Source organism: Ruditapes philippinarum, unplaced genomic scaffold (genome assembly GCF_026571515.1).
Source record: "Ruditapes philippinarum isolate M1 unplaced genomic scaffold, ASM2657151v2 ctg5563_1_1_1_1, whole genome shotgun sequence".
Classification (NCBI taxonomy): Eukaryota; Metazoa; Mollusca; class Bivalvia; order Venerida; family Veneridae; genus Ruditapes; species Ruditapes philippinarum.
This window is the reverse complement of record NW_026859854.1, coordinates 14,200-30,559: the sequence shown is the minus strand read 5'-3', so window position 1 is coordinate 30,559 and position 16,360 is coordinate 14,200. Positions and strand designations below refer to the sequence as shown.

Below are 16,360 nucleotides of genomic sequence, written 5' to 3'. Positions count from 1 at the left end.
GCTTCTGTAAAAGTCTGAAAAAAATCCTTTGAAAAATATAGGAGGAGTTGCACACAGAAAAAATTGTGCACTATATATTCTATATAAGAAAAAAACAACAAACACAAATGCCCCCGGCTCAGATTCTTGTCAGTAGCAATACTTCAAAAAATGTTTACCCATTCACTCACTTATGGACAGAAAAATCTCCAAAAAATTGTGAACACAAGTTTTATAGCTTGACAAAGTCATGGCATTTTGTAATTGTGAAAAATATAAGTTGCCAAGTCATTGCTCTGACTTGTGAAGTTGAAAAATATTCAACTTCATGGCAAGTTATCTTCCTACCAAATATGAAATACATCTGTCATTAAACAAAGGCTGTTGTATGGGCAAAACTGTAAAAAATCTATTTTGAAGCACTGGTGACCTTGACCAAACTGACCCCTAACTCTATCCAAAAGAAAGAATACCATGTAAGTTGTCTTCCTACCAAAAATGAAATACATCTGTCAATAAATAAAGGCTGTATGGGCAAAAGTGTAAAAATCTATTTTTAGCACTTGTGACCTTGACCCAACTGACCCCTTATTCCATCCAAAGGCGAAGAATACCATGCAAGTTATCTTCCTACCAAATAGGAAATACAACTGTCAATAAATAAAAAGCTGTATGGGCAAAAGTGTAAAAATCTATTTTTAGCACAAGTGACCTTGACCCACTGATCCCAACCACAATCAAAAGGATGAATACCATGCAAGTTATCTTCCTACCAAATATAAAATATATCTGTCACTTAATAAAGGCTGTATGAGCAAATGTGTAAAAATCTATTTTTAGCACTAATGACGTTGACCAAACTGACCACTAACTCCATCAAAGTTTATGTTTCTATCAATTATAAATAACATCTGTCTATAGAATAAGGTCAATACACCTGTAAAAATGTAAAAATCTATTTTTAACATTGGTGACCTTGACATTGGTAACATTGACCTTGACCCGAATGACCCCATACTACACCCAAAGAAGGAGGTGTTTGTATTAAACTTAGTCATCATCTAAAAAATAAAAGCTGTATGAGCAAAAAGGTTTATATTTATTTTTTAAACCAGTGACCTTGACCCTAGAGACCGCTTACTCAAAAAAAAAAAAAGAGAACCATCAAAGGTATCCACCTACTAAATATGAAAGATATCAGTAAAGAAATTAAGCAATTAGGAGAAATTTAAGATAAATCCAACTTGCCGAAATAGGTTAACCAGACAAGGCCCTATTTTCAAAGTGAAAAAAGGGAAATAACTGGGAAATATGGATGACACAGTTATATAACTTGGCAATATCATGTGCTTTGTATTGATAAGTAAGTGTGCTAATTATAAAGCCATTAGTATAGATAGAACTTAAGATATTTCCAACTTGCCGTTTTAGGTTAACCATTATTCATTTTCTAAGTGCTGAAAAGGGCAATAACTTGGCAAATATGAAAGCCAGAGTTATGAAACTTGCCCAGATCACGTACTTTGCATTGATTAGTAAGTGTGTAAACTTAGAAGCCATTGGTACAGGTAGAACTTAAGAAAAATCCAACTTGCCGTTCTAGGTTAACCTCGTACGGACAGACGGACGGACGGACGGTTCAATTACTATATGCCCGGGGGGCATTAAAACAAAGGGCCATAATTAGGTCAAATATTATCCAATCACAAAACCCCAAAAATATATGTAAGGGCACTTGATGACAAAGCTTCTGTGAAAATTTGGTCAAAATCTGTTGAGAAATGTAGGAGGAATTGCACACAGAAGAATTTATTCACTATATATTCTATATAAGGAAAAAAAACAAAGGGCCATAATTAGGTCAAATATTATCCAATCACAAAACCCAGACAATATGCGCCAGGGCACTTGATGACAGAGCTTCTGTGAAAGTTTGGTCAAAATCCGTTGAGAAATGTAGGAGGAGTTGCGCACAGAAGAAATTGTTTACGCCCTCCCGCCCATCCGCCCGCCGACATACCTCAATCTAATAACCAGTTTTTTCCTTCGGAAAACCTGGTTAAAAATGCATCATAATAAAATACTACACAGGAATGATATAATCATCTTAAACAGAAGACCCTATATAACATTACATGTATGAGGGAAATAACAAGTAGATTCAATAGCTAGTTTATTATGAACTTAGACTTGGACTGTTGTTCTGACTATTACTCTGGCTGTTACTCAACACACTACTTGATTTCTTGCTCTTTGACAATACAATCACTTGTTTACTTAGCTCACGATTCTTTTTTTCTAACTCACGATTCTTTTCCTGCAAAAAATTAAATCATGTAAGTAAATGTATATTGTCAATTTTTGTTTAATACAATGTATAATAGATAATTATACGTGAATAAAAAATGTTATTTCTACATGTATTGATTTTGAAAGACAAACAGATTGAAGACAAAGAGTCCAGGCTAGAAATAAGACTATTCAAAATGTTAAAGAAGACATGTTTAAGCTAGGAATGTGTCTATAGGACAATGATGTTGCCACATTCCACTTTTTATCACATAAAGTCAGTACTTCTACTATTGCATACATGTATAAACATATAAGTTACTTTTTTAGTTACACATGACTAAAGTCTATACATCCTTATTTTTGCTACACATGACTAAAGTCTATATATCCTTATTTTTGCAACAATGGGTCTGCATAACTCTGCTAACTGGAAATAAATTTGAAACAAATTTTTTGTACATTCACATGATTGCATTTATTCTAAGAAAGTTCCTTTACTCCAGCACTTATACCTTTAAAGATCCTGTAACACATTATTTTTATGGTTTTATATACAAATTATGATGCTCAAATTAAGATTTATCGATATTGTAAGTTTCAAAAAACATTATTTATAAAGATATTACCGAATTTAATATTTCATGTAAATAAAGGGAGGTAATTAGAATTTAGTTTTCTATAAATTCTAAGTCAATTTTTCCAATAAGAAATGAATGCATATAATTTAATGATTACCTTAAATGTGTACAAATATTTGCAATACATATTTTACATATTCTTCTATGTTTGAAAATTGACAAATTTGCATAATTACATACATATATAATTCAATGAAGAGTGGTATGCAATCTAAATTACAAAACATACAGGATCTTTAAAGTAACACACAACACCAGTCTAACAAGAGCTGTCCGTAAGACAGCGCGCTCGACTTTTTTATTGCTTGCCAATAAAAAAAGTTTTTGCAGTAAAAGGCAATACAAGAATCTCTGTATTTTTAAAGTGAACAATGGCCATGAGCATTAAGATATTTAGTATATTGGACATGTTTGGGAATCATGATTGTAAACAAGTATTCCAACTTTCAAATTAATATCTCAAACAGTTCAGTCAAAAAGTGGACTGGTACTAAAAACTTAACCAAGATTCTAAGTCGATAAAAGGCCTTAATTTTTAAAACAAATCCTTGACAGAGTTACCTTCTCTTGCGTACAGATGGGGGTAATGATGTGAAATAGCATTAAAAGTTTCAAAGCAATATCTCAAAGGGTTAAGGCAATAAGTGGATTTTACCCATATTCAATGTATTTTCTAAGTCAAAAAGGGGCATAATTCTGTCAAAAACCTTGACAGAGTTATGTCCTCTTGTCTGTTGATGAAGGTCGTGATGGTAAACAAGTATGGTCAGTTTCAAAGCAATACCTCCAATGGTTTTGAAATAAAGTGAGGTGGTACAAAAAACTTAACCAAGCTCAATACACTTTCTAAGTCAAAAAAGGGCCATAATTCTGTCAAAAACCTTGACAGAGTTATGTACTCTTGTCTGTAGATGGAGGTTATGATGGTGAACAAGTATGGTAAGTTTCAAAGCCATACTTGTAATACTTCTGAAACTAGAACTATCACTAAATGTGATTAATACCCCCACAAGACTGCTTAGGAAATGAGGATGTTACTAGTAACAGAATACCTTGTAAAAGAATTGAAATATACAGTTATGGTTGTGGGCAATTAAAGATAGTTGTGGTTCTTGTATGTTGCATTTCCTTTCAATGTGGTTAGCCATTGATGAAGTTTAATTGAATAACTCAGTAATAAGTCCAGAAAGACAAAGAAAAGGAATAAAGGGCAATAACTCTATAAATACTGAAGATAGAGTTATAGTTCTTGTGCACTGCACTTCCTCTTATTGTGCTTGACCATTATATGAAGTTGTTTTGAATTCCAACCAGTATGTTTTAAGTTATGCTCCTGACAAGGAAAAGTATCAAAGGGCAGTAACTCTGTATTTTGTCAAAAAGGAGTTATGGCTCTTGTGCACTGCACTTCCTTTTAATGTCCTTGACAACTGTATGAAGTTGTTTTGAATTCCAAACAGTAGTTTTCAAGTTATGCTATGGACAAGGAAAAATAACAAAGGGCAATAATTCTGTAATTAGTCAAGATGGAGTTATGGTTCTTGTGCACTGCACTTCCTCTCAATGTGCTTGACCATTGTATGAAGTTATATTGAATTCCAACCATTAGTCTTCAAGTTATGGTCCGGACAAAAAAAGCAATGGAAAAGTTACAAAGGGCAATAACTCTGTAATAACTTTAGATAGAGTTATGGTTCTTGTGCACTGCACTTCCCCTTATTGTGTTTGACAATTGTATGAAGTTGTTTTGAATTCCAACTTGTAGTTTTCAAGCTATGCCCAGGAACAAGGAAAAGTAACAAAGGGCAATAACTCTGTAATTAGTCAAGATAGAGTTATGGTTCTTATGCACTGCACTTCTTTTCAATGTGCTTGACCATTGTATGTAGTTATATTGAATTCAAACTATTAGTCTTCAAGTTATGGTCCGGACAAAAAAAAGCAATGGAAAAGCAACAAAGGGCAATAACTCTGTAATTACTTTAGATAGAGTTATGGTTCTTGTGCACTGCACTTCCCCTTATTGTGTTTGACAATTGTATGAAGTTGTTTTGAATTCCAACCAACTGTTTTCAAGTTATGCCCCGGAGAAGGAAAAGTAACAAAGGGCAATAACTCTGTAATTAGTCAAGATAGAGTTATGGTTCTTGTGCACTGCACTTCCTCTCAATGTGCTTGACCATTGTATGTAGTTATATTAAATTCAAACTATTAGTCTTCAAGTTATGGTCCGGACAAAAAGAAGCAATGGAAAAGCAACAAAGGGCAATAACTCTGTAATTACTTTAGATAGAGTTATGGTTCTTGTGCACTGCACTTCCCCTTATTGTGTTTGACAATTGTATGAAGTTATTTTGAATTCCAACCAGTAGTTTTCAAGTTATGCCCCGGACAAGGAAAAGTTACAAAGGGCAATAACTCTGTAATTAGTCAAGATAGAGTTATGGTTCTTGTGCACTGCACTTCCTCTCAATGTGCTTGACCATTGTATGTAGTTATATTAAATTCAAACTATTAGTCTTCAAGTTATGGTCCGGACAAAAAGAAGCAATGGAAAAGCAACAAAGGACAATAACTCTGTAATTACTTTAGATAGAGTTATGGTTCTTGTGCACTGCACTTCCCCTTATTGTGTTTGACAATTGTATGAAGTTGTTTTGAATTCCAACCAGTAGTTTTCAAGTTATGCCCCGGACAAGGAAAAGTAACAAAGGGCAATAACTCTGTAATTAGTCAAGATAGAGTTATGGTTCTTGTGCACTGCACTTCCTCTCAATGTGCTTGACCATTGTATGTAGTTATATTGAATTCCAACCATTAGTCTTCAAGTTATGCTCCGGACAAGGAAAATGCAACGGACGTCTGGACCGACCGACCGACCGACCAACCGACCGCCCGACCGACCAACCGACCGACCGACCGACCGACCACCGGGTGACTCCTATATACCCCCCCAAACTTCGTTTTTGGGGGTATAATAAAGTGGGGTGGTACGAAAAACTTAACCAAGGTGTGACGCCGACGCCGACGCCGCGGCGAGTAGGATAGCTCCCCTTTTCATAGAAAAGTCGAGCTAAAAATGCTATTTTATGCTTATTAGGTGACATAACACGAACATTTGTTTGTTTGTTTGTTTCATTTTACGCCTTTTCCAACAGTATTTCTGTCATATAGGCGGGTAGTTTCCTAACCATCGTTCCTGGAGAGTTACACCAGTACTAGACTACCTTCCTCCGCGCTAAACTACCAAAGCATCTCCCGGGGATCGAACCCACGCCAGAGAGGTAACTGGATTAGAAGTCATCGACTCTAACCCCTCGACCACGGAGGCGGCTCAACATAACACGAACAAGGCAAGGGCAAATATATATATGCCCCTACCCCTTACCCATATGAACGGGGCATAAAAAAGAATATATTTACCTGTAGAGTCTCTACAGCTTTTCCATTTGTCTTGGTCATGTCACTCAGTTTAGATCTAAAGGTTTTCTCACTCTCATATTGAGCAGCTTTCACTTCTGTCATCTGTAACATAAAGGAAACAAAGTCTCTAAGCTAATTTGTACTTTAACAGTACATACATGCTATTACACTGCAATGGTACTGCAGTTTTAAAACACATGTATAACATTGATAAATTGATAATCTCAGAGAATTTTTAAAAGAGTTTGCATTGGTGATAAATCTTTAAAATCCTTATAGTGAAATGAACAATGCCACCCATATACCGGTACTTCATTGAACAAGAAAATTGAATAGCAACAGTTAAAATTCACTGGTATCTAAGTACCAGTTTTTCTCATCTGAACAGCAGGAAGAACTTACTCATACTATAAAAAGTATTTAAAGTTTTCTTGTACAAGCAATTGAGTACCTTTTTCTCTTTTTCTAAGAGTTGCTGATCCTTGAGACTAAGTTGTTTTTTGAGGTTATCTAGTTGCTCCTGTAGTCTGTTGATTGCTATAATATGCTCAGAACTGTTTGGGTCTACAGGAGATTTCTCTGTTGCCAACACTGATGTTTTAGTTGGTGTAAGAGTACCAGTCATTCCATTAGAGTCACTGTTTTCTAGACGAGGCCGTTTGCTAGGAGAACGGGGGCTATGAGATCTTTATAAAGAAATATAATCAAAATTTTAAAGATCCAAAGGTTCGAAGGGTGTATTTAATAAATTTGAATCTTGAACTTTTAAAAATTATCTTGCATTCTAGCACTATCACCAAAATATTCACTATGTTTCAAGTTAATTTTATCCATACCTGTAAACATCAAAGAAATTGAAAAAAAAGGCTCAAAATGATTTTACATCTAATTTGATTGCAACTATCAGAAATAATTTATAGAACAATATTTCCCAACATATAATGACGAAATTGAGAAAGATTTAAGTTTATCAGCATGACGTAAGCTTTTATTTATTTTACTGTCAAACTTGTACAGTAATGTTCATGCTTTATAAAGTAAAGATAAGTAAAGATTACACTTACCTTTTGTGATGATGATGATGCTTTGACTTGTGATGATGGTGGTGATGATGATGACGATGTTTATGAGGCCCTTCTTTACTTCCTTCTTCCTTCACTTTTGTTACTACATCACTTGAGTCATTGCTTTTTTCATCTTTGTGTTCACGAAGAAAATCAAATGAAGATGCAAATGAGGGTGGTGTTGACTTTTCCCCAACAGACAAATTTAAGAGAGATTTTGAATCTTTCTGAGGAGTTTTAGCAGGCTGGGAATTACTTGCATTATCAAATGGTGAGATTTTATCTCGGCTATTACTACCTGAACTTGTATTCTCATTTTTTTCAAGTTTATTTTCTGCTTTATCTAGCTTGTCAAGTTTATCATAGCTACTAGGATTAGACCTTAATCCCTGTCGTTTTTGTTCCTGTCGCTGTTTCGCCTTTTCTAAAACACGCTTATATGCTAAAGCACATAGCCAACATAGAGTTTTGCCGTCCATCTGAAATGCAAATTCAATTCTTTTTAATTTCAAAAATATATTTGTAGCAAATTTTTTATTTGAGTCGGAGTGAGCACAAAAACTTCTTTTTTCTCTAGAAGAATTTTTAAGAGACTGACAAAAGACAAACAGAACAAAATAATACTGGGTAGTCTTTAAGCAAAACCAAACTCATTGTGGCATGATGAAATGTTTCTTTCAATTTCATTTATAATTGATATAGGGTACAAATTTTTAAAGCAAAAAAATTTAAAAACAAAAAATTAGTGTATGTAATTTATTTGTTGCTTCATTTTACCTTGGATCTTGTCCTCTCAGACTTATCAAATGCACATTTCATTTTACATTGTTCACATGGCAATGGTGAGCCGAATTTCTTCTCATATGCTGTACATCGTTGACATTTGTTGTCTACAAATGCAGCTGTTAGGTTACAAAACCTGCATACAGTTGGCTGGAAAAAGATCAGTATTTAACATCACAGAATCATCAATTTAAATATTTCAATCATTAGTATACTAATACTACTCACAATTTAAACATTCCATTTCATTTAAACCATAACTTTCCATTTCAACTGATAATATCTAAGGCTTGTAGCTTGATATACCTAGCCATGTAAAGAGCTATACAGTTTTACACATGAACTTGTTAAGATATCATTTTAAAGTTAGGATTGTCTTTTTTTTAAAGTTTTAAAAATGGGTCAAAGACAGAAAAGGCCGGGTTGCATATGTATACAAAATATCATGAGGCTGTGATGTTACTTAAATTTTCTACCACTGTCTTGACCATTGATGTTGAAAATTTAACTTAGTTGGTAAACCGAAAAAGAATGAGCATCAGACCTGAAATGGAATCCCACAATATGGGACCACATGTCAATGCTGTGAACCACATATCAAGAAGCTGTGGTAAGTAGTTGCTGACAAAAACTGTTATGAAAATTTCTACTATCTATTGATCATTAATTATGTCAAAATTTAACTAAGTCGGCAAACAGGAATTGGATGAGCAACAGACCTGAAATCAAATCCCACTGTATGGGACCACATGATAATGCTGTATATCAAAAGGCTGTGATAAGTAGTTGCCAAGAAAACTGTTACGAAAATTTCCTACCATTGACCATAAATGTAGAAAATTTAACTAAGTTGGCAAACAGGAAGTGGATGAGCGACAGACCTGAAATCGAATCCCACAGTATGGGACCATATGTTAATGCTGTATGCCAAATATCAAGAGGCTGTGATAAGTAGTTGCTGAGAAAACTGTTACGAAAATTTCCTATCATGACCATTAATGTTGAAAATTTAACTAGGTCGGCAAACAGGAGTAGATTAGTAACAGGACTGACATCAAATCCCACGATATGATACCATGTGTTGATGCTGTATACCAAATATCAAAAGGCTGTGATAAGTAGTTGCTGAGAAAACTGTTACGAAAATTTCCTACTATGGACCATTAATGCTGAAAGTTTAACTAGGTCAGCAAACAGGAAGTAGATGAGAGACAGACCTGAAATCGAATCCCACAGTATGGGACCATGCGTTGATGCTGTATACCAAATATCAAAAGGCTGTGATAAGTAGTTGCTGAGAAAACTGTTACGAAAATTTCCTACTATTGACCATTAATGCTGAAAATTTAACTAGGTCGGCAAACAGGAAGTTGATGAGCGACAGACCTGAAATCGAATCCCACACTATGGGACCATGCGTTGATGCTGTATACCAACTATCAAAAGGCTGTGATAAGTAGTTGCTGAGAAAACTGTTACGAAAGTTTTTTCCCCGCCCGCCCGCCGCCCAACATTCACCATACTATAACCCGGGTTTGCACCAGTGCAACCCGGCCAAAAATAGAATTACAATAGCATTATTACCTCTCCATGAAGTTTGATATTGTAAGTGCAATGTTTACAGTTATGATTTGTGGAGCCTTTCCTGCAAATAGAAACATGTATACCACATATACTTCTTCACATGGATTACATTCTTTTTAAGTTAAAATATATCATATACAAATGTATATCATTTACTTTGCAGAATGAATTGTAGCTGTATACAGATCTTAAATATTTTATTCAAATTGTTTAAACATGCAAAGAAATGCCTGTAAAAAAAACACAAAACTATACTAACTCTCCTGGTGTGTATTCTGCCCTGCATGCCGAGCACTTCACTACTGGCTGATAGTTGCGACAACCCTGAAATAATAATAGTACAACATGTCCTATCATTTCATTTATATAATTTATTACTCAAATTTAAAATGCTCAAGCAAATAAAGGTACTTTTTTGTAAACTAAACAGATATATTTAAACAAGCCATAAAATGGGTTGGACCACAGGCCCAGCAAGAGCTGTAATGCTCTTACATGTAGATTACACGTATGATGTGTATAAGTTAATTTGAAATCATATTAAAATTAATAAAAATATATGCCAAAGGCTAACAAGTTTGAGAAAAAATCTAAGTTAGAATGGTGCCACCATATCCAATTTTTTGGACTGGTTCTATTACAGATTACAGTGGTAAAGGGTCAACTCCGCCCTATACAAACTCGGCACGGGTCAGCTCTGCCCTTTAAGGATATAGATTGTTTAGTAATTTACTTTCAGTAGCAATAAAATTACTATAAAACTGTTAAAGTAATTAAGAGGTAGTACGATCACTAACAATCACAATAGAAACTGAAAAAGTCAACATATTGTTTGAAATTAGCTTTGTTACTAAAAAGAAGAGATATCAAGACAAAATGATATTAAAACTGATCCATGATTGAATTTTGTGACAGTAAATGTAATTATATAAAATAATATATATACATTGTATATCTAAAATGTAAAGTTTGAAACAATACGGATAAAGGCAGCGGGAAAAAAGAAAGAAACGATGCCTTTTCCAATTTACATTGCAATTCTTTATTAAGAAAACTGTAATAATAATTGGAGAAAAATATCAACCGATTCACCAATTAAAGCTTCGTAGCGACGTTATTAACGTCATTATCTTGAAGATCCCTTTAATGGGTGAAACCGGTTGATATTTCTCTTCGCTTCATTCTTTTTCCCCGAATATATACAGGGCCAAAAAACCCTTCTTTGTAGAGGCCGAATATAGGCTACTTCCCTAACCAAACTAGCCTCTTTTTTCCCCAGTTTGGTCCTCAAAAGTCCCCAGTTTTTTTTTAATTTTCCATAGAATTTAGAACAAAATCAAATGATGGTGTTGAATTAAGGTCTTTTACTGCCTTATTAGTATTACCCAGTGCTTTTTGCTTTTCTATTTTGAAGAACTTGTTAAAAGTTTGTGTTAAATTTGAGAGTATGCCAAAATCATGCATATTTTCCAGACATGGGGTAATTGTAATCGGTAATTTAATTAAATTTAATCAATTACAATTTTTTGAGTAATCACAGTAATCAGTAATCATAATTTTTTTCCTGTAATTTAATCATAATTTAATCAATTACATGACCAATTAATCAGTAATCACAATGATTACATGTATGATTACAATACATGTTAAGCTAAAAAAAAATTGCTGCACAAACATACATATAAAGGTTAAAAAAGTACCAGAACAGAACAGAACAGAACATATCTTTTATTTTCACCCAAGCATTTTTTAATACAATATGGGGGCATAACACAATTCTTATATAACAGAGAATGCATAGTTCCGGTACGAACAAACAAAGTATATAATCATTTAACACAGTACATTGCCAATGAGGAAAAAAACACAAAAAAACTTTACTTTAGAAAAAAAATACAAATATCTTTTCTAAACTATGGAATGATATATCGAGCAGGTGTTTGTTTACTTTAAATCGATATACACCATTAATTTATTATTCTACGTGTAACTACATTTGAAAAAAATAAAAATAAGGAGGTTGTCTATTGTAATAATTTGAACAGGTATACAACACAATACGCACCTGTATGTATTTATAGCACGATATTAGGTATAAAACATTAGCACAAACATGTAGTAAATTTGCACGTGAAAGTCGTACATAACAGTTATCTACAACTGAAAGGAATGTCATTCATAGATTTATTATGTATTACTACATTTTGTTTGTTTGTCTCATTTTACGCCTTTTTCAACAGTATTTCAGTCATATAGGCGGGTAGTTTCCTAACCATCGTTCCTGGAGAGTTACACCAGTACTTGACTACCTTCCTCCGCGCTAAACTACCAAAGCATCTCCCGGGGATCGAACCCACGCCAGAGAGGTAACTGGATTAGAAGTCATCGACTCTAACCCCTCGACCACGGAGGCGGTTATGTATTACTACGTGCATTGGGAAAAATTGAAATATGAATCAATGGGACTATGTTGGATAAGTCTTTGTCAGTTAAATGTGAGTAATGGCAATTCATAAATTTTACATATAGATAATATGTAAATAACAGACATCTGTTTTATGAGAAAAAAAAACTTCATTTGTGAATAGAAAATTATATACAAAGAAAATGTTGAGAAAAAAAATTAAACACGCAATTTAAAGGAAACAAACAGTTTAACAATTTAAGTGAGAAATATTAGATGTAATCTTGAATTACTGCCATTAGGCTTTTCGGAAAGTTTTTGTAATAGAATTAATGAATTTCACGAGGCTCCTTAAAACATGTAATGTTATTTGACCCTAATAGTGATTTCAGCAAAAGTTCGCGTTCGTGTATTAAATTTGCGTTTTGGAAAAATTTGTCTTCTGAAACTACAATGTAAAAAGTAATGCTGCTCGGTGCTAGTTTGATTGTCGCTACACAATGTGCAAAGTCTTTCATTTTAAGCAGTACCATCGTATCTCCAAATTTCTACTGGAAGTTTATGATTTGATGTTCTAAATTTGAATAAAGAAATACAATCCGATTGCTTTAAAATTTAAAAATATCCTTCATGCATATGATCTTCTTTAAAACTCTTATAATTTAACCCTTTATTTGACTGTTGAAGCTGCGCGTACCAAGACTGTTTATATTAATCTATTAGTATTTGTTTGATAAGTTTATGTATATGCAAGTGATTTATTTGGGTCTGGTTTTGCCAAAGATCTGAGGGCGGCCAACGGAATTAAGAATGTCTCTTATCTTAGAGATCCATTTAAACTCATGATTAGGAAAGCTGGTCATGTGTTTGTAAAGTTGAAACGATATTTTGTTTTCTTTCCCCTTAATGAGACGATTCCAAAATGAGATCATCCTTGTTTTAATTATGATAGATATTGGATACCTTCCAAGTTCGCCCATTAGCATGACCAGTGTCAATGCCTACTAATTGTCTTAGGTAGTGTAGGTGAATTAAATGCAGTCACCCAGGTCAGATTTGATGACACCTGTGTTTTAATAAGGTGATGAAAAGATCACTGACAGATTGACCCAATACATAAATGATTGTCACAATATACCACTTAAATTTGCTGTGAAATTATAACAATGGCCTTGATAGGTATATTATCACTTATTGAGAAGACTTTACAGGTTCAGTAAAGAGCAAGTATAAGCTGCAATTACTGACAAAAGTAAGGTATGGTTATATTTTCTGTTACATTTTGGTATTGTTAAGTCCATGTAGAAGCAAAAAGTACAAAAAGATTTTCATCATATCGAAAAGAAAGCAATATGCAAGCATGGCAGGAAATATGCCTGCTGTTTTTAAATACTTCATATTGCCAGAAAAAATTCCTGATGATGGCAATGTGAGAGCTAAATGCACACTTTGCGTTTCATATATATCAGGAAATGTTCAGAGAACATCAAACTTCATTACACATTTGAATGTAAGGTTATTAATGTTATTTTTTTCACAGAACAAGCTGCATGTACATGTAATCAGTAATCATAAATGTAATCTGATTACTCCTGTCAGTAATCAGTAATTTAATCAATTACAATGTCAAAATGGAGTAATCAGTAACTTAATTTAATCAAGCATTTTGACAAATAATCATAATTTAATCGATTACAATTGTCAAGTAATCGCCCCATTAAATATTATTTTCCCCAAGAAAAAGGCTGAGGCCCCTTCCCCAAAAATTGTGTTTTGGCCCTGATATATATATAATATACATATATATTACTTAAGGAAGTAAAAAATGTATTTCTATAATTAGACAAGTTAATTAAGTATTAAGTTTGAACAGAACATTTACGTCATTTATAATGTATATTAACTTTTTAATCCGATTAGGAAGTTGATTATCACCTATAAGATAAAAGGTGATAATTGACTGTCTTATTAAATGACAATCACTAGCCTTTTGATCCAGTAAAAACTGATAGACAAGAACATAGCCTATCGTTATTAAAATTAGATCTGGTACAAAAAATATTTATTATTAAAAGTTATTTTTTGTCCTGTATTAGATTAAAAAAAAGAAAGATAATTATGATGAAAATATATAATTACTAAGCCAGTAATACATAATTATGGACCTCAGGGCTCACACTGGCTCAAATAAAATAATAGCCAATATTTTTAACTTAAAAAAATAATAGCCAAAAGTTCAGCGGACTATTGACGATTTAGCGATTAACAACATAAGCAGTTGATTAAATAAACATTACATATTCAACTTTTCAGTTATATAAGGATTCTCAAATAAACTGATACATTTGTGTATATTGATAACTACATTGTACCTTTTTACATAGAACCACAACTTGAATTGTTATTGTAGAACAGAATAAAAATGTAATATAGTATAATAACTGTATGACAATAATATCAAAAATTCATTATAACTTTACATAATGATGTTATTGGACAATTTCTTTTGTTTGTTCTTATCAAATTTTGTCAGCTATAACCACTGTCAATTATCAACATTTCACACAGAACTGGAGTAGATCTAGGTCATATTAGCCTCTTGCAAACTCTTTCACAGAATGCAGCCTTTTTTCTGAATAACTTACTGAAAAATGTCATCATCACTAATGTAATACAAATTTTCTGCCATAATAGTAAAGATTTTTAAACAGAACATAGCTTATTTCACCTTTAAATAAATATCAAAATTATCGGTGTCGCGAAAATATGTGACAATCAGATTTTTTCATGTTTTCTGAAGAAATATTCACAATTTTGGTTGTTGTGCAAATAGTTGTTTGGAAGTTAATACTTTTTAAATATTTTACCATTGTTTTTCACTGGCAATTTTGTCAAGCAGCTTACAACAAAAAAAATCAAAATTTGCAATTACTGCAATTTACGGTAAATATCCAGTTTATCCATTTAAAAACGATTTTTGTGGCTAATTGACGGATATTTGATGGGTATTATAATGCTGGACAATATCTTTCAAGTACAATTTTACATGATACATCTCGCATGTCTTTTTATCACCTCGGGCAATATAGTAAGCAGCACATGACCGATAAAAAGTTGACACTCAATTTAATCCAGCCCGCTGGTGTTAATTGGGTCTACTGCATTCTTTATCGATTTTTACACCTTATATAAACACTTTTGGAAGTAAAAAATAATCGCCAGATTTTGTAGCCAAAATTGCAAAAATAATCGCCAATCTTATAAAATAATCACAAATGGCGACTGACAGCGTGAGCCCTGGACCTAATTGACCTGTGCCGAGTTGGTATAGTGCTGAGATGACTAGGGGCCGAGTTGACCCTTATTCAATTACAGTACACTTATAGGGGGAAGTCAAAGACCGGGCCCGCGAAGCGGGTCCGGGCTTTGGCTTGCACGGCTATAGACTACTGACTACACGTGTATATTTAAAAGAAAATCAAATAAAAAACAATTAAAAAATATATAGAATTCTATACCTATCAATGAAATTTTCAGTGTCAGTTCTAGTCGGGCGCCGCCATTTACAATGTAACTCAATGATAAAAGGCGGGGTATTCCGATAACGGAACAAATCTCAATTTTTCGGATAAATAATAAACGTCGAGTGAAATCGGAAGCGGTGCATGTAATACCGAATGACAATTTTAAAACGGAAAGAATGAAAGAAATTTTTTAACGACTTCCCCGTTCATAGGCTTTGCCTAATTTCATATAAAATTTTTTTAATTTTATAAAAGAATGAATTTGTAAATAATTTTATCAAGACTTTCTATAACTTCCTGAATGTAACTAAGATTAATTCAAGAAATTTCATTTTACAGCGACATTACAAATGATGTCAGATGATCATAAAATTCGAACTAAAATACAAATTATGACATGCGGACGATAAACATTGTCTCAAAATCTTTTGTGAGAAAAAAAAATACAAATACGAACTTTACAAAGCTGCTCTGATTTGGATAGTTGTTCAAATGGGTGCCTGCTGTGACATTTGGTACAGGCAAATAAAGCAGCCATTTTTTTCTTTAATTTGTCTCGTTTTTTTGCTTAAATGCACACAGTTTTTATAAAACTTTCTGTTGAAATGTTTGACTTTCAAACCGGAAGTCAAAATTAAACACCGGAAACGATCTTGCGCATGCTCTTCA

General features: G+C 33.2%; 1 protein-coding gene across 1 annotated transcript; it reads right to left on the bottom strand.

Annotated features, from left to right (window-relative positions):
- Positions 1-2,072: 2,072 nt before the first annotated feature.
- On the bottom strand, positions 2,073-16,358 carry LOC132758123 (protein FAM76A-like). Its single transcript, XM_060749636.1, has 8 exons — positions 16,149-16,358; positions 10,023-10,087; positions 9,764-9,824; positions 8,174-8,329; positions 7,397-7,875; positions 6,784-7,018; positions 6,333-6,434; positions 2,073-2,296 (listed from the first exon to the last, which is right to left on the bottom strand). The coding sequence occupies exons 1-8, from the start codon at positions 16,227-16,229 to the stop codon at positions 2,156-2,158; spliced, it is 1,320 nt and encodes a 439-aa protein (XP_060605619.1). The 5' UTR covers positions 16,230-16,358; the 3' UTR covers positions 2,073-2,155.
- Positions 16,359-16,360: the final 2 nt, after the last annotated feature.